Source organism: Ranitomeya imitator, chromosome 3, assembly GCF_032444005.1.
Source record: "Ranitomeya imitator isolate aRanImi1 chromosome 3, aRanImi1.pri, whole genome shotgun sequence".
In the NCBI taxonomy this organism is placed as follows: domain Eukaryota; kingdom Metazoa; phylum Chordata; class Amphibia; order Anura; family Dendrobatidae; genus Ranitomeya; species Ranitomeya imitator.
The window spans coordinates 777,531,436-777,553,707 of NC_091284.1; the positions used below are offsets into that span (position 1 = coordinate 777,531,436).

General features: G+C 44.8%; 2 protein-coding genes across 3 annotated transcripts in view; one reads left to right on the top strand and one right to left on the bottom strand.

The window, feature by feature from the left end:
• SAP18 (Sin3A associated protein 18) overlaps positions 1-13,498 on the top strand; it is a 30,424-nt gene extending 16,926 nt beyond the window's left edge. The window contains exons 3-4 of the mRNA XM_069759106.1: positions 12,888-13,010; positions 13,202-13,498. Coding sequence (XP_069615207.1) covers positions 12,888-13,010; positions 13,202-13,358 — 280 coding nt within the window. The 3' untranslated portion in view covers positions 13,359-13,498. The remainder of the gene's footprint in view (positions 1-12,887; positions 13,011-13,201) is intronic.
• A 5,630-nt stretch (positions 13,499-19,128) lies between these two features.
• SKA3 (spindle and kinetochore associated complex subunit 3) overlaps positions 19,129-22,272 on the bottom strand; it is a 45,205-nt gene continuing 42,061 nt past the window's right edge. Inside the window, exons 12-13 of one of the 2 annotated variants that reach the window (XM_069759108.1) lie at positions 20,260-20,330; positions 19,129-19,652 (exon numbers count right to left, since the gene is read on the bottom strand). In XM_069759108.1, the coding sequence (XP_069615209.1) occupies positions 19,646-19,652; positions 20,260-20,330 (78 nt within the window). In that variant the 3' untranslated portion in view covers positions 19,129-19,645. The remainder of the gene's footprint in view (positions 19,653-20,259; positions 20,331-22,272) is intronic. The other variant, XM_069759109.1, reaches the window with a different exon arrangement.

The following is a 22,272-nucleotide window of genomic DNA, read 5'->3' on the forward strand; positions in this document are numbered from 1 at the left end:
TTGTTACATTTGTTTTCTAAATTCTCCCTGCAAAAATCTATTTTTTTTTTTTTGGGGGGTTTCTAAAGTGTTCCTGAAAAAAATAAAAATAAAAAAAAAATAATAGTGTGACATTAATATTAACATTTGTGCTTCAGTGACAGTCCTGCGTGTGGGGCATCTCTCTAATTTGCAGCCACCAAAAAAAGAGTGTGTAACATTGGGCCTGATTTTCGCTGTGGTCTCACCAACCTGTAAAGGGGTAGCTAAATCATACTGAAGTTATAGCTCACCGTGTAAGTTGTGTGACTGCAACAAATAACGTTAGTTTGGTTACGTTTTTAAAACAATGAGGAAGTCTAGTGGAAGAGGTCGTGGCCGGGGGCGTTCATTGTCAGCTGGTAATGAGGGTAGTGGTAGTGGTGGAGCATCAGGTGGTCGTGGGGGAAAAAATATTGCACCTAAGTCTGGAGCTGTGGAGCCAGGTTCGTCGTCCGGCTACACAAGGCCTCGAACGCTCCCTTTTCTGGGATTAGGAAAACCGCTTTTAAAGCCGGAGCAGCAAGAGCAAGTTTTGGCTTATCTTGCTGACTCAGCCTCTAGCTCTTTTGCCTCATCTCGTGAAACTGGTAAAAGTAAAAGCAGCGCGTCGTTAGTGGATGTTCACGGTCAGGGACAAGTCACTTCCTTGTCCTCTTCAGCAAAAACAACAACAGAGAAGAATGCAGCAGGCGACACAACGGGTTACTCCATGGAGCTCTTTACACATACCGTCCCTGGCTTAGAAAGTGAAGCAGTTAACAGTCCATGCCCATTACAAATTGAATCTGACATGGAGTGCACTGACGCACAGCCACAGCCAGACTACTATGCTGGTCCTTTGACTCAGACCACAACATTGCCCTCGCAGGGTGCTGATCAAGAATCAGACCCTGATGAGACTATGTTGCCCCATCACGAACGCTATACCACCGAACGACACGGTGACACAGACGAAGTTGCGCAGGAGGTACAAGAAGAGTTATTAGATGACCCAGTTCTTGACCCCGATTGGCAGCCATTGGGGGAACAGGGTGCAGGCGGCAGCAGTTCTGAAGCAGAGGAGGAGGAGGGGCCGCAGCAGGCATCAACATCGCCACAGGTTCCATCTGCCGGGCCCGTATCTTGCCCAAAACGCGTGGCAAAGCCAAAACCTGGTGGAGGACAGCGTGGCCATCCGGTTAAAGCTCAGTCTGCAATGCCTGAAAAGGTATCCGATGCTAGAAAGAGTGCAGTCTGGCATTTTTTTAAACAACATCCAATTGATCAGCGCAAAGTCATCTGTCAAAAATGTTCTACTTCCTTAAGCAGAGGTCAGAATCTGAAAAGTCTCAATACTAGTTGCATGCATAGACATTTAACCACCATGCATTTGAAAGCTTGGACTAACTACCAAACGTCCCTTAAGGTTGTTGCACCCTCGGCCAATGAAGCTAGTCATCAACGCAACATCCCTTCCGGCAGTGTAGGACCACCATTTAGCGCACCACCTGCTGTATCTGTGCAGGTATCTTTGCCAGGCCAAAGCAGTCAGGGTCAGGGAATCACCAGTTTCGTAGTAGGAAACACTGCATCTAGGGCACCGGCGGCAACAATACCATCTCCCACCGTCTCTCAGTCTGCCATGTCCACCGGCACCCCCGCTAGTTCCACGATCTCCAGCTCTCCAGTCCAGCTCACCCTACATGAGACTATGGTTAGAAAAAGGAAATACTTAGCCTCGCATCCGCGTACACAGGGTTTGAACGCCCACATAGCTAGACTAATCTCGTTAGAGATGATGCCCTACCGGTTAGTTGAAAGCGAAGCTTTCAAAGACCTGATGGACTACGCTGTACCACGCTACGAGCTACCCAGTCGACACTTTTTTTCCAGAAAAGCCATCCCAGCCCTCCACCAGCATGTTAAAGAGCGCATCGTCCATGCACTCAGGCAATCTGTGAGCACAAAGGTGCACCTGACAACAGATGCATGGACCAGTAGGCATGGCCAGGGACGTTACGTGTCCATCACGGCACACTGGGTAAATGTGGTGGATTCAGGGTCCACAGGGGACAGCAAGTTTGGGACAGTTCTGCCTAGCCCACGGTCTAGTAAACAGTTGTCTGTAGCCGTTCGCACCCCCTCCTCCTCCTCCTCCTCCTCCTCGTCCTCCTGCAGAAGCAAGAGCTCGTCCACAGACCGCAGTCGCACAAACACTCCATCCGCACCTGCCACTGTTGCACACCAGGTCTCCCATTATGGGGCAGCTACTGGCATACGTCAGCAGGCTGTATTGGCTATGAAGTGTTTGGGCGACAATAGACACACCGCGGAAGTTCTGTCCGAGTTCTTGCAGCAAGAAACGCAGTCGTGGCTGGGCACTGTAGATCTTGAGGCAGGCAAGGTAGTGAGTGATAACGGAAGGAATTTCATGGCTGCCATCTCCCTTTCCCAACTGAAACACATTCCTTGCCTGGCTCACACCTTAAACCTGGTGGTGCAGTGCTTCCTGAAAAGTTATCCGGGGTTATCCGACCTGCTCCTCAAAGTGCGTGGACTTTGCGCACATATCCGCCGTTCGCCTGTACACTCCAGCCGTATGCAGACCTATCAGCGTTCTTTGAACCTTCCCCAGCATCGCCTAATCATAGACGTTGCAACAAGGTGGAACTCAACACTGCACATGCTTCAGAGACTGTGCGAACAGAGGCGGGCTGTTATGTTTTTGTGGGAGGATACACATACACGGGCAGGCAGTAGGATGGCAGACATGGAGTTGTCAGGTGTGCAGTGGTCGAAGATTCAAGACATGTGTCAAGTCCTTCAGTGTTTTGAGGAATGCACACGGCTGGTTAGTGCAGACAACGCCATAATAAGCATGAGCATCCCCCTAATGCGTCTGCTGATGCAAAGTTTGACGCACATAAAGGATCAGGCGTCTGCACCAGAGGAAGAGGAAAGCCTTGATGACAGTCAGCGATTGTCTGGTCAGGGCAGTGTACATGACGAGGTACCGGGCGAAGAGGAGGTGGAGGATGAGGAGGATGATGGGGATGAGTATATTTTTAATGAGGAAGCTTTCCCGGGGGCACGGGAAATTGGTGGCGTGGCAAGGCCGGGTTCTGGTTTTTTGAGGGACACAAGTGACGTAGATTTGCCTGCAACTGCCCCTCAACCAAGCACAACCGCAGATTTGACAACGGGAACTTTGGCCCACATGGCGGATTATGCCTTGCGTATCCTCAAAAGGGACACACGCATTACAAAAATGATGAACGATGACGATTACTGGTTGGCCTGCCTCCTTGATCCTCGCTATAAAGGCAAATTGCAAAATATTATGCCACATGAGAACTTGGAACTAATATTAGCAACAAAACAATCAACTCTTGTTGACCGTTTGCTTCTGGCATTCCCTGCACACAGCGCCCGTGATCGTTCTCACACGAGCTCCAGGGGCCAGCAGACCAGAGGTGTTAGAGGGGCAGAAATCAGAAGTGGCGTTGGCCAGAGGGGTTTTCTGACCAGGTTGTGGAGTGATTTTTCTATGACCGCAGACAGGACAGGTACTGCAGCATCAATTCAAAGTGACAGGAGACAACATTTGTCCAGTATGGTTACAAACTATTTTTCATCCCTTATCGACGTTCTCCCTCAACCGTCATTCCCATTTGATTACTGGGCATCCAAATTAGACACCTGGCCAGAATTGGCAGAATATGCATTGCAGGAGCTTGCTTGCCCGGCAGCTAGTGTCCTATCAGAAAGAGTATTCAGTGCTGCAGGTTCAATACTAACAGAAAAAAGGACTCGTCTGGCTACCCAAAATGTAGATGATCTAACCTTCATTAAAATGAACCACAACTGGATTTCAAAATCTTTTGCCCCACCCTGCCCGGCTGACACCTAGCTTTCCTATGAAAAGGTCTTGCCTGTGGACTATTCTGAATGACTTTTCCAATCTCGTAATTTTCTTCACCTGATTGTCCAGCATACGACATGTTTCCACCTCACGAAATGGCCAAACTCCCCACACGGGGCCGTGCTATCGCCACTTTGCGCTTGGACCCTTGAGAGTGCTGTTTGTCTGAAGAGGTGGGTGTGGCCGCTTTTGGTCGACGGCACTGCCACTGGGTCCCTCATAGTACAATAAAGTGTCTCTGGCGGTGGTGGTGCGCACCCAACGTCAGACACACCGTTGTAATATGAGGGGCCCTGTGCCTGTACCGCCGGCCACAAGACAGTTCCCCCCCCCAGCTCAAACAGTGCTCTACCACTAGCAAAATTATCTCTCACAGCTTCACCAATGTGTAGTCTAGCCGCTGACATCCTTCAATGCCTGGCACTGACAATACCATTGTTTTGACATTTTTGTTATGTTAGGCCTTCGAAGCCTGTCTGCGGTCCCTTCTTTCTACAACTACTACACTGACCAGGCCACTGCTGGCCGTGTTACCCTGGAACCAATTTAAAAGTGCCTACAGTCAGCCCAATTTTGTTATGTTAGGCCTTCGAAGACTGTCTGCCGTCACTCCTTCCACTAGACTTCCACTGACCATACACTGCTGCCCATGTACCCCTGGAACCAATTTAAAGTGCCTACAGCCAGCCCAATTTTGTTATGTTAGGCCTTCGAAGCCTGTCTGCGGTCACTCCTTCCACTAGACTTCCACTGACCAGACCACTGCTGCCCGTGTACCCCTGGAACCAATTTAAAAGTGCCTACAGCCAGCCCAAGTTTGTTATGTTAGGCCTTGGAAGCCTGTCTGCGGTCACTCCTTCCACTAGACTTCCACTGACCAGACCACTGCTGCCCGTGTACCCCTGGAACCAATTTAAAAGTGCCTACAGCCAGCCCAAGTTTGTTATGTTAGGCCTTGGAAGCCTGTCTGCGGTCACTCCTTCCACTAGACTTCCACTGACCAGACCACTGCTGCCCGTGTACCCCTGGAACCAATTTAAAAGTGCCTACAGCCAGCCCAAGTTTGTTATGTTAGGCCTTGGAAGCCTGTCTGCGGTCACTCCTTCCACTAGACTTCCACTGACCAGACCACTGCTGCCCGTGTACCCCTGGAACCAATTTAAAAGTGCCTACAGCCAGCCCAAGTTTGTTATGTTAGGCCTTCTAAGCCTGTCTGCGGTCCATTCTTTCAACTACTACTACACTGACCAGGTCACTGCTGCCCGTGTACCCCTGGAACCAATTTAAAATTGCCTACAGCCAGCCCAATTTTTTTATTTTAGGCCTTCGATGCCTGTCTGCGGTCCATTCTTTCAACTACTACTACACTGACCAGGTCACTGCTGTCCGTGTACCCCTGGAACCAATTTAAAATTGCCTACAGCCATGTGTTATTATTTTAGGCCTTCGATGCCTGTCTGCGGTCACTCCTTCCACTAGGCCTCCACTGACCACACCACTGCTGTCCGTGTACCCCTGGAACCAATTTAAAATTGCCTACAGCCAGCCCAATTTTTTTATTTTAGGCCTTCGATGCCTGTCTGCGGTCCATTCTTTCAACTACTACTACACTGACCAGGTCACTGCTGTCCGTGTACCCCTGTAACCAATTTAAAATTGCCTACAGCCATGTGTTATTATTTTAGGCATTCGATGCCTGTCTGCGGTCCATTTTTTCAACTACTACTACACTGACCAGGTCACTGCTGCCCGTGTACCCCTGGAACCAATTTAAAATTGCCTACAGCCATGTGTTATTATTTTAGGCCTTCGATGCCTGTCTGCGGTCACTCCTTCCACTAGGCCTCCACTGACCACACCACTGCTGCCCGTGTACCCCTGGAACCAATTTAAAATTGCCTACAGCCAGCCCAATTTTTTTATTTTAGGCCTTCGATGCCTGTCTGCGGTCCATTCTTTCAACTACTACTACACTGACCAGGTCACTGCTGTCCGTGTACCCCTGGAACCAATTTAAAATTGCCTACAGCCATGTGTTATTATTTTAGGCCTTCGATGCCTGTCTGCGGTCACTCCTTCCACTAGGCCTCCACTGACCACACCACTGCTGCCCGTGTACCCCTGGAACCAATTTAAAATTGCCTACAGCCAGCCCAATTTTTTTATTTTAGGCCTTCGATGCCTGTCTGCGGTCCATTCTTTCAACTACTACTACACTGACCAGGTCACTGCTGTCCGTGTACCCCTGGAACCAATTTAAAATTGCCTACAGCCATGTGTTATTATTTTAGGCCTTCGATGCCTGTCTGCGGTCACTCCTTCCACTAGGCCTCCACTGACCACACCACTGCTGCCCGTGTACCCCTGGAACCAATTTAAAATTGCCTACAGCCATGTGTTATTATTTTAGGCCTTCGATGCCTGTCTGCGGTCACTCCTTCCACTAGGCCTCCACTGACCACACCACTGCTGCCCGTGTACCCCTGGAACCAATTTAAAATTGCCTACAGCCAGCCCAATTTTTTTATTTTAGGCCTTCGATGCCTGTCTGCGGTCCATTCTTTCAACTACTACTACACTGACCAGGTCACTGCTGTCCGTGTACCCCTGGAACCAATTTAAAATTGCCTACAGCCATGTGTTATTATTTTAGGCCTTCGATGCCTGTCTGCGGTCACTCCTTCCACTAGGCCTCCACTGACCACACCACTGCTGTCCGTGTACCCCTGGAACCAATTTAAAATTGCCTACAGCCATGTGTTATTATTTTAGGCCTTCGATGCCTGTCTGCGGTCACTCCTTCCACTAGGCCTCCACTGACCACACCACTGCTGCCCGTGTACCCCTGGAACCAATTTAAAATTGCCTACAGCCAGCCCAATTTTTTTATTTTAGGCCTTCGATGCCTGTCTGCGGTCCATTCTTTCAACTACTACTACACTGACCAGGTCACTGCTGTCCGTGTACCCCTGGAACCAATTTAAAATTGCCTACAGCCATGTGTTATTATTTTAGGCCTTCGATGCCTGTCTGCGGTCACTCCTTCCACTAGGCCTCCACTGACCACACCACTGCTGTCCGTGTACCCCTGGAACCAATTTAAAATTGCCTACAGCCATGTGTTATTATTTTAGGCCTTCGATGCCTGTCTGCGGTCCATTCTTTCAACTACTACTACACTGACCAGGGCACTGCTGGCCGTGTACCCCTGGAACCAACATCAGAAAATATAAAAATAAGTATTTTGCTTATAAAAAAGAAAATACTGGTGAGATATCAAATGCAGACATTTTAACATTAAAAACAAACACACAACTCTAATCTGGTACAGTACTAAAAATGGCCACCAGCTACAATTACTTTCTCCTGCAAGTAGTTAACTGAAAGTTTTTTTAAATTGAAAACACACATATGGCATCCACCGAGTGTTGTCCTGTCGCGTCTTCTTTATATTATTGCCGAGAAGATGCAAAATAATGAAAATAATAAAATCATTAATTACCAAAATAATAGAGAAAGTCAACACCACATTGCAAATAAACATTCATTCCAAATAAAGAAGCAGGGCGCGTCCGAGGGTGAGTATATACCTAATAAGAATATAATCACCCTCGGACGCGCAATGCTTATTTCCAACAGCCTTCCTTCCTAAGAATCAGCCCTTCCGTCGTGTAGAGAGACGTTGTGTTACACTCCAAGGTGTTCCCCAGGTTGCCTTTCCTGAGCTTCGATCTTCCGGCTCTCGTTTAGTAGTTCTTGGAAACTACTCTGCATTAGGCCTTCAAATTGGGTATGGGGTGTAGCGAGAGGGTGTGTTACACTCCAAGGTGTTCCCCAGGTTGCCTTTCCTGAGCTTCGATCTTCCGGCTCTCGTTTAGTAGTTGTTGGAAACTACGCTGCATTAGGCCTTCAAATTGGGTATGGGGTGTAGCGAGAGGGTGTGTTACACTCCAAGGTGTTCCCCAGGTTGCCTTTCCTGAGCTTCGATCTTCCGGCTCTCGTTTAGTAGTTCTTGGAAACTACACTGCATTAGGCCTTCAAATTGGGTATGGGGTGTAGAGAGAGGGTGTGTTACACTCCAAGGTGTTCCCCAGGTTGCCTTTCCTGAGCTTCGATATTCCGGCTCTCGTTTAGTAGTTGTCGGAAACTACGCTGCATTAGGCCTACAAATTGGGTATGGGGCGTAGAGAGAGGGTGTGTTACACTCCAAGGTGTTCCCCAGGTTGCCTTTCCTGAGCTTCGATATTCCGGCTCTCGTTTAGTAGTTGTCGGAAACTACGCTGCATTAGGCCTACAAATTGGGTATGGGGTGTAGAGAGAGGGTGTGTTACACTCCAAGGTGTTCCCCAGGTTGCCTTTCCTGAGCTTCGATCTTCATGCTCTCGTTTAGTAGTTGTCGGAAACTACGCTGCATTAGGCCTACAAATTGGGTATGGGGTGTAGAGAGAGGGTTTGTTACACTCCAAGGTGTTCCCCAGGTTGCCTTTCCTGAGCTTCGATCTTCCGGCTCTCGTTTAGTAGTTGTTGGAAACTACGCTGCATTAGGCCTTCAAATTGGGTATGGGGTGTAGCGAGAGGGTGTGTTACACTCCAAGGTGTTCCCCAGGTTGCCTTTCCTGAGCTTCGATCTTCCGGCTCTCGTTTAGTAGTTCTTGGAAACTACACTGCATTAGGCCTTCAAATTGGGTATGGGGTGTAGAGAGAGGGTGTGTTACACTCTAAGGTGTTCCCCAGGTTTCCTTGCCATTGCTTCGGTCTTCCGACTCTCGTTTAGTAGTTGTAGAAAAGTACACTGCATTAGGCCATACAAAATGGGTATGGGGTGGAGAGAGATGGTGTGTTACACTCCAAGGTGTTCCCCAGGTTGCCTTTCCTGAGCTTCTATCTTCAGGCTCTCATTAAATTGTGGTTAAATGGAACAACTGCATTTGGCGTACTAGTTGGTTTGGGGCCTACTATCGGTGTCTGCCACTCCTTGCTGTTCTCCTCCACTGAACAAAGCTGTGCCGCCTGTTTACTACGGTTGCCAATTTTGAACTGCATTTCGACTACTTACTGATTTGGCCCTACTCTCTGTGTCAGCCTCTCATTCCAGTTGTCCTCCACTGCAATGCCCCCTGGTTATTCCTGTGTTACCAATTTTGAACTGCATTTAGCCCACTTTCTTCTTTGGGCCTATATCTGTGTTTCCACTTCATCGTGCCCATTGCCCAGCCAGTGATAGATGAGTCTGCTGGTACATTGACCCATAACGCAACATTCCCCGTGCACGCTACACAACAACATTGTGACCCTGCTGAAAGTCAGGTTGCTCTTCCCGCATACCATACCACCTTACACGGGGACAAAGAGGAAGGTGCAGATGAAAGTGCAGGTTCCTTCATCAGGTGGGGGGAGGAATACTAGTTGGCGACGTCACTGGCACAGGGCCTCTCATAGTACGCAAAAGTGTTGCTGCCGGTGGGAGGCGCCCCCGCCGTGCAAACACACCGCTGTACTTTGAGGGGCCCTGTGCCAGTGCCAATGCCAACGAGTGGGCCCCCCCTGCTTGCTCAGGTTCACAGCACTTGCAAAGTTGAAATACTTACCTCTCCCTGCTCCACTGCCGTGACGTGGTCCAGATTTCCTGGGCCCACTAATTACTTGAACCAGCCCTACCCCCCACAACTTTAGCCAAATGACCCCCAATTTCAAATGCCTTCCAATTATTATAAGGTAAATTACGCTTGACAAGCTTCATTAAGAAGAATGGATGGTTTTGACATTAAAATGGCCACTCTAGGTGTTTTCCTGGCCCCCACTCACTGCCGACTATGCTGCCCCATTGACTTGCATTGGGTTTCGTGTTTCGGTCGATCCCGACTTTACGTCATAATCGGCCGATTTCACTCGACCCGACTTTGGACATAGTCGGGTTTCGCAAAACCCGGCTCGACTCTAAAAAGGTCAAGGTCGCTCAACTCTAGTCCCAAGTACTTTTTTCTGATGAAAGCAAATTTTGCATGTCATTCGGAAATCAAGGTGCCAGAGTCTGGAGGAAGACTGGGGAGAAGGAAATGCCAAAATGCCTGAAGTCCAGTGTCAAGTACCCACAGTCAGTGATGGTGTGGGGTGCCATGTCAGCTGCTGGTGTTGGTCCACTGTGTTTCATCAAGGGCAGGGTCAATGCAGCTAGCTATCAGGAGATTTTGGAGCACTTCATGCTTCCATCGGCTGAAATGCTTTATGGAGATGAAGATTTCATTTTTCAGCACGACCTGGCACCTGCTCACAGTGCCAAAACCACTGGTAAATGGTTTACTGACCATGGTATTACTGTGCTCAATTGGCCTGCCAACTCTCCTGACCTGAACCCCATAGAGAATCTGTGGGATATTGTGAAGAGAAAGTTGAGAGACGCAAGACCCAACACTCTGGATGAGCTTAAGGCCGCTATTGAAGCATCCTGGGCCTCCATAACCTCTCAGCAGTGTCACAGGCTGATTGCCTCCATGCCACGCCGCATTGAAGCAGTCATTTCTGCCAAAGGATTCCCGACCAAGTATTGAGTGCATAACTGAACATTATTATTTGATGGTTTTTTTGTTTGTTATTAAAAAACACTTTTATTTGATTGGATGGGTGAAATATGCTAATTTATTGAGACAGGTTTTTTGGGTTATCAGGAGTTGTATGCCAAAATCATCAGTATTAAAACAATAAAAGACCTGACAAATTTCAGTTGGTGGATAATGAATCTATAATATATGAAAGTTTAATTGTAATCATTACATTATGGTAAATAATGAAATTTAACACTATATGCTAATTTTTTGAGAAGGACCTGTATTATCTATCTAGCTATCATGTGGTACATATGTTACACTGGGCTGAATAGACAACTTGTGTGATGTTAAGGTACCTTCACACATAACGATTTCGTTAACAATATCGTTGCAACGTCACGCTTTTTGTGATGTAGCAACGATCCCGCTAACTATCTCGTTATGTGTGACAGCGACCAATGATCAGGCATCTGCTGGGAGATTTTTGGTCGTTGGGGAATGATCAGGACTATTTTTTTGGTCGCTGATCACCCGCTGTCATCGCTGGATTGGCGTGTGTGACGCCGATCCAGCGATGTGTTCACTTGTAACCAGGGTAAATATTGGGTTACTAAGTGCAGGGTTGGGCTTAGTAACCTGATATTTACCCTGGTTACCATTGTAAAAACAAAAAAAAAACAGTACATACTCACATTCCGATGTCTGTCACGTCCCCCGCCGTCAGCTTCCCACACTGACTGTGTCAGCGCCGGCCGTAAAGCAGAGCACAGCGGTGACGTCACCGCTGTGCTCTGCTTTACAGCCGGTGCTGAGTCAGTGCAGGGAAGCTGACGGCGGGGGACGTGACAGACATCGGAATGTGAGTATGTACTGTTTTTTTTTTTTTGTTTTTACTTTTAAAATGGTAACCAGGATAAATATCGGGTTACTAAGTGCGGCCCTGCGCTTAGTAACCCGATGTTTACCCTGGTTACCTGGGGACTTCGGCATCGTTGAAGACCGTTTCAACGATGCCGAAGTCTTTCCCCTGATTGTTGGTCGCTGAAGAGGGCTGTCTGTGTGACAGGTCGTATCGCTGGTCTTGATCGTTGGTAAGTCGTTTAGTGTAACGGTACCTTTACTGTGGATATGATGGAACAGCGTGGATATGATGGAACAGCGTGGATATGATGGAACAGCATACATATGTCTTTAATCATATGCACCAAAAGAGGAAGGTTATCATTGTTTGTCTTTCAAAGACAATCGTGTATTAGATTCACCATCGTCACTTTGAAAAGGCTGGGTGAGAGATTGTTAGCTAGGGAGACAGAGAAGCCAGAGAGCGGAGAATGTAACTCTCGGAGACAGGATCTATGCTAAGATGTCTTGGTACAGTAAGGGGAAGTTTTTATGTTTGAAGATTAAAATAGCGTTATAATTAGTAGTGCTACATGTAGGAGTGAAGGTAATTTTATTATATTTGCCCCATATGCTGTTGCTGCAATAAAAAATAAAAAAAGACATACCTCTCGTCGCTCAGGCCCCCGGCACTTGCTATATTCACCTGTCCCACGTTCCACCGCTGGGCGCCGCTGTGTCTTCCGCGTCCTCTGCACTGACGCTCAGGCAGATGGCGGCGCATACACTAATCGCGTCATCGCGCCCTCTGACCTGAGCGTCACTGTAGAGGACGCGGAAGACACAGCGGTGAATATAGCGCACTGCCCCCGTTATACTCGCCTGCTCCTGGCGCGGTCCCTGGTTCTCCGGGCGCTGACAGCTTCTTTCTGTATTGAGCGGTCACATGGTACCGCTCATTACAGTAATGAATATGCGGCTCCACCCCTATGGGAGTGGAGTCTGGTCCATATTCGCCTGCGTTTTTACACCAGATGTAGAACGCTGCAGAATGCGCACAAAGAATTGACATGCTGCAGAAAATAAAGCACAGCAAATCTGCGCAGAATTTTCAGCAGCATGTGCACAGCGGATTTGGTTTTCCATAGCTTTACATGGTACTGTACACCGCATGGAAAACAGCTGCAGATCCACAGTGTCAAATCCACAACGTGTGCACATACCCTTAGTATGAATATTATTCTGGACAGGAATTTTTTTATTATTTTTTTAAATGTTACCATAATTTGCTGAAACTTGTAGAACCAGTGTTGAATGTTTTTTGGTCTCTTTCCCTCCCTGCCCCCCCCCCCCCCTCCCCTTCATTTTCATGTTTTTAATCGTTCTGCTTAAATGTGATGTTTTAGATCTAATTTTTCCTTTGCTGGATCCTCCTTTCCTTCATTTGCATACAGGTTATATTTTATCACATTGCCTTGTAACAAATTTTCTGTTTTTAGAAACCCCTTTGGATGCAATGCACTCTGCCGAAAGATGGCGGCTCTATTTTATATATTACATGTGATTTGTATACTCCATAGGATGGATGCTACTCTGAAGGAGCTCACCAGCTTGGTGAAAGAAGTGTACCCAGAGGCCCGTAAAAAGGGAACACACTTCAACTTCGCTATTGTATATCCAGACCCCAAACGACCAAGTTACAGGTATGTGATCGTGGGGGAAATGCAAATAACAAACCTGACGTAAATATGTGACATTATTGGGGGAGATTCGACTATTAAAGTATTTTATTTTTTGAGCGATCCCATTTTTAAAAATGTATATTTTATTTAAAAAAAAACCCCTTATTTTAAGACTTTCATTATTGGCTAATACTAATGGATTCTTATTACAGGGTGAAGGAAATCGGCAGTACAATTTCAGGAAGAAAAGGATCAGATGATGCAATGACATTATATTCACAGAGGTTTCAAATTGGAGATTACTTGGACATAGCAATAACACCACCCAACAGAGCGCCTCCTCCATCGGGGCGTATGCGACCATACTGATTTTTTTTTTTTTAATGGACTTTTTTTTTTATTATTTCATTTCTAGAGAACACTTTTTTTAGTTTCCCCTCCCTATCCACCCTTAGTCTTCAATCGGCTGTTCATTTCATTCTCTATAAAGTTTTATCAATTGATGATGATTGTAGTGTGGTGGTTTGGTTTTTGTATGTATACATAAAAAAAAAACAAATTGTATTTTGTATTTCTAGTCATACCTCAGAACACATTAGTGCAGATATATAAGAATACTGATGAAAATATCTCAAACTATGAGTCTCTTCTGCAAGGAGGAGTAAGTCATTAATGTGGATCTGTCATTAGATGTTACAATACAAACGGTATATATCATTATTTCTCTTAGCCCTGATGAGGTTGTTGTGCTTTAAATATCCGTGCCAGAATGGTTGTTTAATATTCAATTGTAATTATGTAGCATGTTTTTTGGCAGCCACAGCTTAGTATTGAAGTACTGAGCAGTGTGAGATCTCAGCAGGGACACTGCGAATGGGAGTGACACGGTTTAGCTCTGATCACTAATGTATAACTCCTTAAATGCTGGTATCCAACATTGACAGCAACATTTAAAGAGGACCTTCCACCAGTGTTTAAACTGGCCATGGAACAGGGGCTGCTTTTTTTTTTTTTTTTAACTTTTCATTTCTGTTGAAAAGTTATGAACTTGTGAAGTCTAAATCCTAACTTTATGCTAGGAGCAAGGAGACGTTTCATCCTGGAAAAAAATGTTTTCACCATAATAAGCCGGGTAAATTTATTGACATCTCTAATGGTCTGAAATAAATTGGAATTGGTACTGCGGACAAAATCGAGACCTTTAGCCAAAACGCCTATTTGGGTGGACGAAAGTACAGTAGGTGTCAAAATCAAGACATAGGTGGAGTTATATTCTAGCGATGTCGTTTCATCTTTCTGTCCCTGGTCAAATAGCGTCTCCAAGTGTCCCTTCCTGGATCGTTTCTAGCGCCGCCTCCTCCTGCATTTTTCAAAAAACTCTTATTTGGTATAAGAACCATCAGTAAATGGTGAAATTTTGTTTTCAAAGATGATCAAACAACTAAGCCTGTACAAAGGACATTTCCAATTTTACTCTGAAGGAACAGACAGCCCTCTTAATACTAGTCTCTTCAGGGTCCCCCTAATTGCAAATCCTCCATCGGTGACAATGACATAAGGGTCACTCCCAATAATCCAACATATTACCCTTTATTGTCCAGGGTACCCTGCTATTTTAGTCTTTAACTGAACATGATCTCAAAGAATTAGACCACCGCACGGGTTTGTCTAAGACATAGTAATTTCACCAGAGCAGAAACTAGTTGTTAAAGATCTACCGGCCAACCTATGTCTCACAGTCTGTCAATCCGATAAGGGCGGTTGTGTTACCATCCTTTACATACAATTGGTTAACAACATTCTTGTCGATTATATCTACTTATAAATCTCTAGCTACTGATCCAACAACCAGTTTTAAATGCACTTTGCCCAGTTTGCTACAAGAAGGCATACACTCTGGTGTCATTACTTCTGAACTCCATAAGTGGCTAATATCAGACACTCCCTATTTTTCATGGGCTCCCTAAAAAGCACAAGTGTGTCCTCCCTCTACGCTCCATCATCTCGGGCATAGGCAGTCGAAATGAAAATTTAAGCCAATGGCTCGATGAGCATCTTCAGCCTTTAATTAGGACTCCGGGTTACTTAAGACACTACCACAATTCTCCAGGCATTTGCCACATTTGAATTGCATGATTATCTCTTTTGTAACCAGTGACATCATTATTCTACCATTCTTTATTTTATGACCCTTACAACTATTAGATATCATCTGGACAGTCACAGTGCCTAGTCTGTCCCCTTAAAATCATGTATTTCAGCAGCTTTAAATTACCTCCTTCAACATAAATTATCATTGAAACTGAAAAAAATTATCCCCGTCCCTAGCAATTCTTTATATATCCTGGTGGGAGGAGAAATATATTTTTAAGGACAAGAATCCTTTCTTTCCACATATCAAATGGTTTGGGAGATGTGGACGACCTTTTGCTGGTTTGGGAGGGTCCCATAAATACTTTTGAGGGCTCTTTTTTTACCGTACATCAATTCCAATTACCTTAATCTGCGTTTTACTGTTATCTGCTTTTCTTCTCAAACGCCCCTTCTGCAGATTGTACCAAGGGGAAACTCCATGACCAACCGGGTTGAGACATCATTATACCGTAAAGATGTCCGGTAACGCCATTCTCCTCTCAAGCAGTTCTCACCTTCACCATGTCACCCACGCAATTCCACAAGGTGAATAAATGTGAGCCTGACGCATCTGTTCTACAAAGTTTTCCTTCAGAAAAGCACTAGTATCAGCAACAGGTTAAACACTTGGGACTGCAGTCTCTCTAACATTAAAAAACCGTCACAAAACCCTAGGGCTTATTATCCAAAAAACCATCCTTTCATCACGATCACCAATGTCCGACTCATGACATCAAGAAATTTGTACTTAAATATCTGCCCATCCTGAATCAAGACTCTATATTATGTTCCATCCTCACAAATGGGTGTAGAGTAGTAATAAGAAGGGGTCTCACCTTAGGAAACGTGCTATCTCCCAGCATGCTGAAGTCACCCTCTTGTTCTCAAACTTGGGTAAATATCATGGGCTTCTACAAAAGTGCTGGCTCTAAATGTCGTTACACCCTGGACAAAACCCGTACATTTACTATTCCTCCAAACATTCCATATACTATTGCTTCTTTTATGAACTGTGACACTAAATACAGTATGTGGTATACTGCATCGCCTGTGTGACCTGTAAAATGTATTATGGGGGACAAAGCCATTTGGAAACTAAAACAGAGAATTGCGGAACATATAGCTAATATAAGCAACAAACATGGGGCATGCAAGCATTTTGTCTCTGTTCACAATGCTGACTTATCCCACTTTGCGTTTTTTGGGCTGGAAAGAGTACTATGTCCCAAACATGGTGGTAACTGGAAGACAGAACTTTCACTCAGGGAAGTATGTTGGACACCACGTGTAAATTCTACGTTTCCTAATGGTATCAACTACAGAAACAATTGATATATCAATTTGAATGTAATTTTCTGTGTATTGTACCTGCCGGCCTATGGTTTCTAGTCTCACCTGTTTGCGCTTGTCATTTAATCACTGGTTATCCAAGATTGGTCAGTGTTCCTTATATTTAGCCATGCTTATTCTTTGTTCACTATCCTATAACTAAGGGCACTTTTCTGTGCCAGAAACAAATTGGGTTTCTTTCAGTGGTTTTTTTTTTTTGTAAATCTAATAAATGTTGCCATTTTAATCAGGATGTGAGTGGCGAGATGAGCCTTCTTCCTCTGCGTGGCTGTTTTTCCCCAGCTGGACCGGCACTCTCTGTGACTATCACACCACCCTGCTAATCTTCTTGCTATGCTGGCACCTCCGAGACCCTCTCCTCCTTCCTCCACTTATAAAAAAAAAAATACATACATATATTTATTTACATTATACACCAGCTCCCTGACTTTACTACGGGCCCAGGAACTGAGCCTGCATGGTTCCCATCAGATGATGGCTGTGGTACTTGACCACCTGACTCAAACAACTATGCACAGGGCCAAACTCCACCTGCTGCTGTTAACTTGTTACATGCTGTGACTTTTACAGCAGTATTTACAGCGTGCCGGCAATGGATCGCTGACTGCTTGCCATGTTGGCTGGGGGTCTGGTGAAGACCCACATGGCTGTCATATCAGTGCTTCTGTGAATGCCATCTTGGAGTTGTATTATACTATATGAGGGGGGCTACATTATCTATTAAGGGGTTGCATTATACTATATTAGTGGGGGGCCAGAATGCTGTAGGATTATGGGGCTGCATTATACCATATGGGGATACCCTATGAGGGGGTTGCTCATTACTCTGTAGGTGGGGCTACATTATATTCTGAGGGGGTTGCATTATACTATATAGGGGGCTACATTATATTCTATGAGGGCATTGCATTATACTATATCCGGAGGGGCTACATTACATTCTATGGGGGGCTGCATTATACCCTATGAAGGGGTTACAGTATATTATGTGTTGGGCTGCATTATATTCTACGAGGAGGCTGAATTACACTATATGAGGGGGCTACATTATACTATACTAAGGGGGCTGCATGATATTCTATGGGGAGATCTGCATTATACCCTAGGAGGGGGCAATAATACTAAAGGATTGTGGGGCTGCATTATACTCTTGAGGGTCTACATTGTATTCTATGAGGGGGCACATATCCTATGGAGGGGCTGAATTATACCCTATGAAGGGGTTACATTATATTCTATGGGGGGTTGCCCCAACCCCTGCTATATTATTAAGATGGGTACTACCTTATATTATACCAATATTATCGTGTTTTACTGCACAATTGGTGGTCTTGTATTTATTTCTAGGGCAGCACGGTGGCCTTGCAGCGCTGGAGTCCTGGGTTCAAATCACACTAAGGACAACATCTGCAAAGAGTTTGTATATTCGCCCCGTGTTCGCGTGGGTTTCCTCCGGTTTCCTCCCACATTCCAAAGACATACTGATAGGGAATTTAGATTGTGAGCCCCATTGGGGACAGCGATGATAATGTGTGCAAACTGTAAAGCATTGTTCATAGTAGAGAAATGAGGAGGTGGGCTGTGGTCAGATGCTCCTGATTTATTAAAGGGGTTGTTCAGGTGTGGCATGAAAGTGCCATTCACTATGTGAATCCTCGCTGTGCACTGCGAGGACTCTCCGGTGGCGGCAGTGAACCTGGTGTTCATGTGATTGCAAACATGAGATATGCATATTCCTGGCCATATTATGACAAAACGTGCGCAGTGTAGCTCTACATTTGTATTGAGCAAAGCTGTGCACGTCTAGTCACAATGTGGCCAGGAGCATGTATACTTACGGTCACAATACCGCCCGGTTCCGGTGCTAGGGAATCCTGATTGTGTGCGCTGTGCTAAACCTGGGCAACCCCTTTAATGATTCAGGAAGGCTTGACAACTGGTGTGCGCCTCAAGGCAAACTTTACTCAGATCCCTTATTGACTGGAATAAGATTAAGGGTATGTGCACACGTCCGTATTTTTAACGTTTTTTTTTTGCGGAATTTCGCTATAAAAACGCTATAAATCCGGTAAAAAAACGCTAACATTATGCATCCTATCTTTTAGAATGCATTCCGCATTTTTTGTGCATGTTAGCGTTTTTTTTCCGCAAATAAAACGCATTCCGCAAAAAAACCGGACATGCTCATTCTTTTTGCGGATTTCCTATCAAAAAGGACATTCCGGAAAAAAAAAAAAAATCCGCAAAAATTCCGCGAGAAATCCGCGCGAAAAAAATTTCTGGCAGAATTCTCAGGATTTTGTCAGGAAAGAATCCTGACGTGTGCAAATACCCTTATGGTGTAAGGAACGCCATCGCTTCTCATGAATTTGAGATTGAGGCGTGAGATTGCCATAAGCTGCAACATTTTAGCCCAGCCTCATGATGCGCCAAAATTATTTGGCTTATCAAAGTTTTTTATGTCAGAATTCTGCTTTGATGAATTTGGGCCATTAAGTATGTTTCTTTTATGGTTGGAACATGTCCTTTTTATATAAAGGGACGAGTAAATGAGGCCTTAATGATGGGAATCCTACACCCCTGAGATTGTGTACATCCTCATTTAGAGGCCAGTGTTTTGAGCATATGCAATGTAAGCACTCAGCTGACGATGGTGAAAACAAAGTGGCTTTTTATTTTTAATATGACCTACAACCATAAAACATTATTGAAATCTTGTTCCTCGCACTTGCGCCTTAAGCTCATTGCTTTTAATCTTGGATGCGTTGGGTCGACAGCTTGAAAAATATGTACAAAATCTTTATATAAATTACTTTTAATTTTTAAAGTCTTTAATTATCAATCCACCTAAAATAAAGGTGCACTCACTCGATCGTATTTTTACTTTAATGTAAAATAATTTTGCAAGAAAAAGAACCAATGTCCGTGAGCTGGAAAATCGATAGGGGAAGTTTTCCTGCTCTTTTTGGATGGGATCCACTAACATGTTCGTGAGAAATTTACAAGTGAAAATATGGTCATGAGCATGTACTGTCATTATGTGTACAGGGACTAAGCAATTCTAACCACGGAGAAGTAAGTCCCCAACCTGTGCTCAATCATGTACTACACTTCTAATGAATGGGGAGCAGAGAGTCTTGTGCAGAAACCGATCCACTGCAGCCGTCCGATAATCAGGGTCTAAAGAGGAACAAAATACAAGTGTCATTGCAATATCAACCTCACTGCAATTCTTTTGGTCTGTCAATTTTTTTTAAAAATTCATTGGTCTGGTCCTCCATTATTGTCATATGAAGAAAAATAAACTACTCTAAGTTTTTCAAAACTTCTATTAACTTCTTAGTGAAAAGGAGATAGCACATGAATGGCATTAAAGTGCTATCATTGTTTTTCGAGGGCCCATAAGTATAATTAAAAAATCAGACATTTTTGTTTTGCAGCCAAACCAGTCCACAAGAATAAAAAAAATTGTAGATGTGAACATACCCATAGGCAAAAATGAGTAGGTGTTCTTCCCGTCATTACAAAATGACGAGCCTATTTTATGTATTTTAAAGTCCAACCTGAAAATGTCAACCCAATATCATAGAATCTGGACTTTATTCATATAGCAGCAAGTGATCTGTTAAACAAGGAATTCACAGATTACTGGGTGCAATGTGAATTAATAACTGGTCATATTGTGTACTCATAACCCAGTTTATAACCCTATAAATCCATTATGCAATAGATATAAAGGGTCATCCCAGAAACGTCCATGTCACCAGAGCCCACCAATCAAGCTTACCTGTTCTCTTTATTCTCGGATGTTTTCTGCCATGATGGTTTTGTTTGATTTTTACAATACCGAGCTAATATCTAAAAACAGAAGACATGTTTGTTTCATGGAAGACCATAATTTGCAAATAATTACTGTAGTACAGATAATGGAACATATTTACAATATTGTCTGATTCTTAGACAGTACAAACGTAGACTACATAGTCAAGAAGTGGACCAGTTTTCAAATTTTTCATGTTTAACTGGACACACAATGTAATAGTGGCTGCAGAGTCAAATAAAATGTGTTTTTATTTTGCCAATCTGTTGTGGAGATATTAGCAATCAAGTAATTTGGCACCTAATGAGTTAAACAGTCAGTTTTCACTGGGGGGCATGTGTGTCTCCCTGTGAGAGTTGTCCAATCATAAGTAGGCAGCAACATCCTAAAGAGAACCCCCACCATAGCTTAGGTTTCTCCATGTGGCAGATGTAAGGACACAGAGCTGATCTCCTGGTCTCACCTCCTGTATGATTAGACAGTGCTGGGAATAGAGTCCAGATGGCTCACACCTTTCAGATAGGGTCCATGTAAAGGTACCGTCACACTCAGCGACGCTGCAGCGATATAGACAACGAGCCGATCGCTGGAGCGTCGCTGTTTAGGTCGCTATAGAGACGTCAATCACAGTAACTCCAGAACGATGCAGGAGCGATCCAGTGACGTAACGGCGACTCACTTATCGTTCTCGCTGGTTGTTCGCTCCATGTAAAACATTGCTGGCATCGTTGCTTTTGATGTCAAACATGACGATACACGCCGACCTGACGACCAAATAAAGTTCCGGACTTCTAGCTCCGACCAGCGATGGCACAGCGGGATCCAGATCGCTGCTGCGTGTCACACACAACGAGATCGCTATCCAGGACGCTGCAACGTCACGGATCGTTGTCGTTCTCGTTGCAAAGTTGCTGAGTGTGACAGTACCTTAAGGCAAACCACTGCTAACACCCACTTAGACTTAAAGATATTACATGCCAATACTTCAATTGCTAATATCTCTGCAACGGAGGCAAAATAATAAAACAAAACAAAAAAAAAACATTTTATTCCGCTCTGCAGTCACTATTACATCGTGTGTTCAGGTCAACATGAAAAATTGTGAAAAGTTCTCTTGAAAGGAGTCATCTGGGGGAAAAAAAGTTATCACTTGTCCACGGGATAACTTGCTGATTGACAAGGATCTGATTGCTGGGACTTTTATCCCTACTAGGGCTCAGTCCAACAACCGTGATAAATGCATGATTATCGCATTGCAATACTCAGACTGGCCATCGGCTATTCTGACCTGAGCATAGAAATATAAGCTGTCAGTCAGGAGAGTCAACGGCCAGGCCGAGAAATGCGATGCAAATAAGGCAACCTGACTGCACCCTTAGGGCACAGTTAGACAACCATATATTTGGGCAAAGATCGCAACGCAATGCTCGGTTTGGCCAATGGCTCTCCCTACCGGAATGTGAGAGCATGTATTTCTATGCAGCTGTCATGGTTGGGTCGGGAGAGCTGCTGGCCAGTCCGACAATTGTGTTGCGATCCTCAGAGTTATACAGCTGCTTTCCTTATACTGGAGCTGCAGTGTGCATGCTTGACCGCCAATCCAGTCATTCTCTGCTTTTTCCAGCAGCCCCATGGAGAATGAATGAAGACAGTTTTGTAAATGGAGATAAAAATTATTATTCCACTTATTGATGCTGCTGTGGCGTGATGTCGGATCTTCATGGATCAATAAGTGATCACCTGTCCTGCAGATAGATGTTAACTGGTTTTCCTAGAATAACCCCATTTACCGTAAATTAGGCAGAGATAAGTTTACACGACCTATTCGTTTTCTTAAAACTGCACCAAAATTGTGCAGCAGTTTTTTGGCGCGTGGTGTTGCAAGTTAGCAGAAATGCCACAACCCTTGTTTTTACTGACTGTCCCAAAATGCAATAACTGCAATGAGTAGCTGCAAAGCTGGAGTCACACAAGGCATTT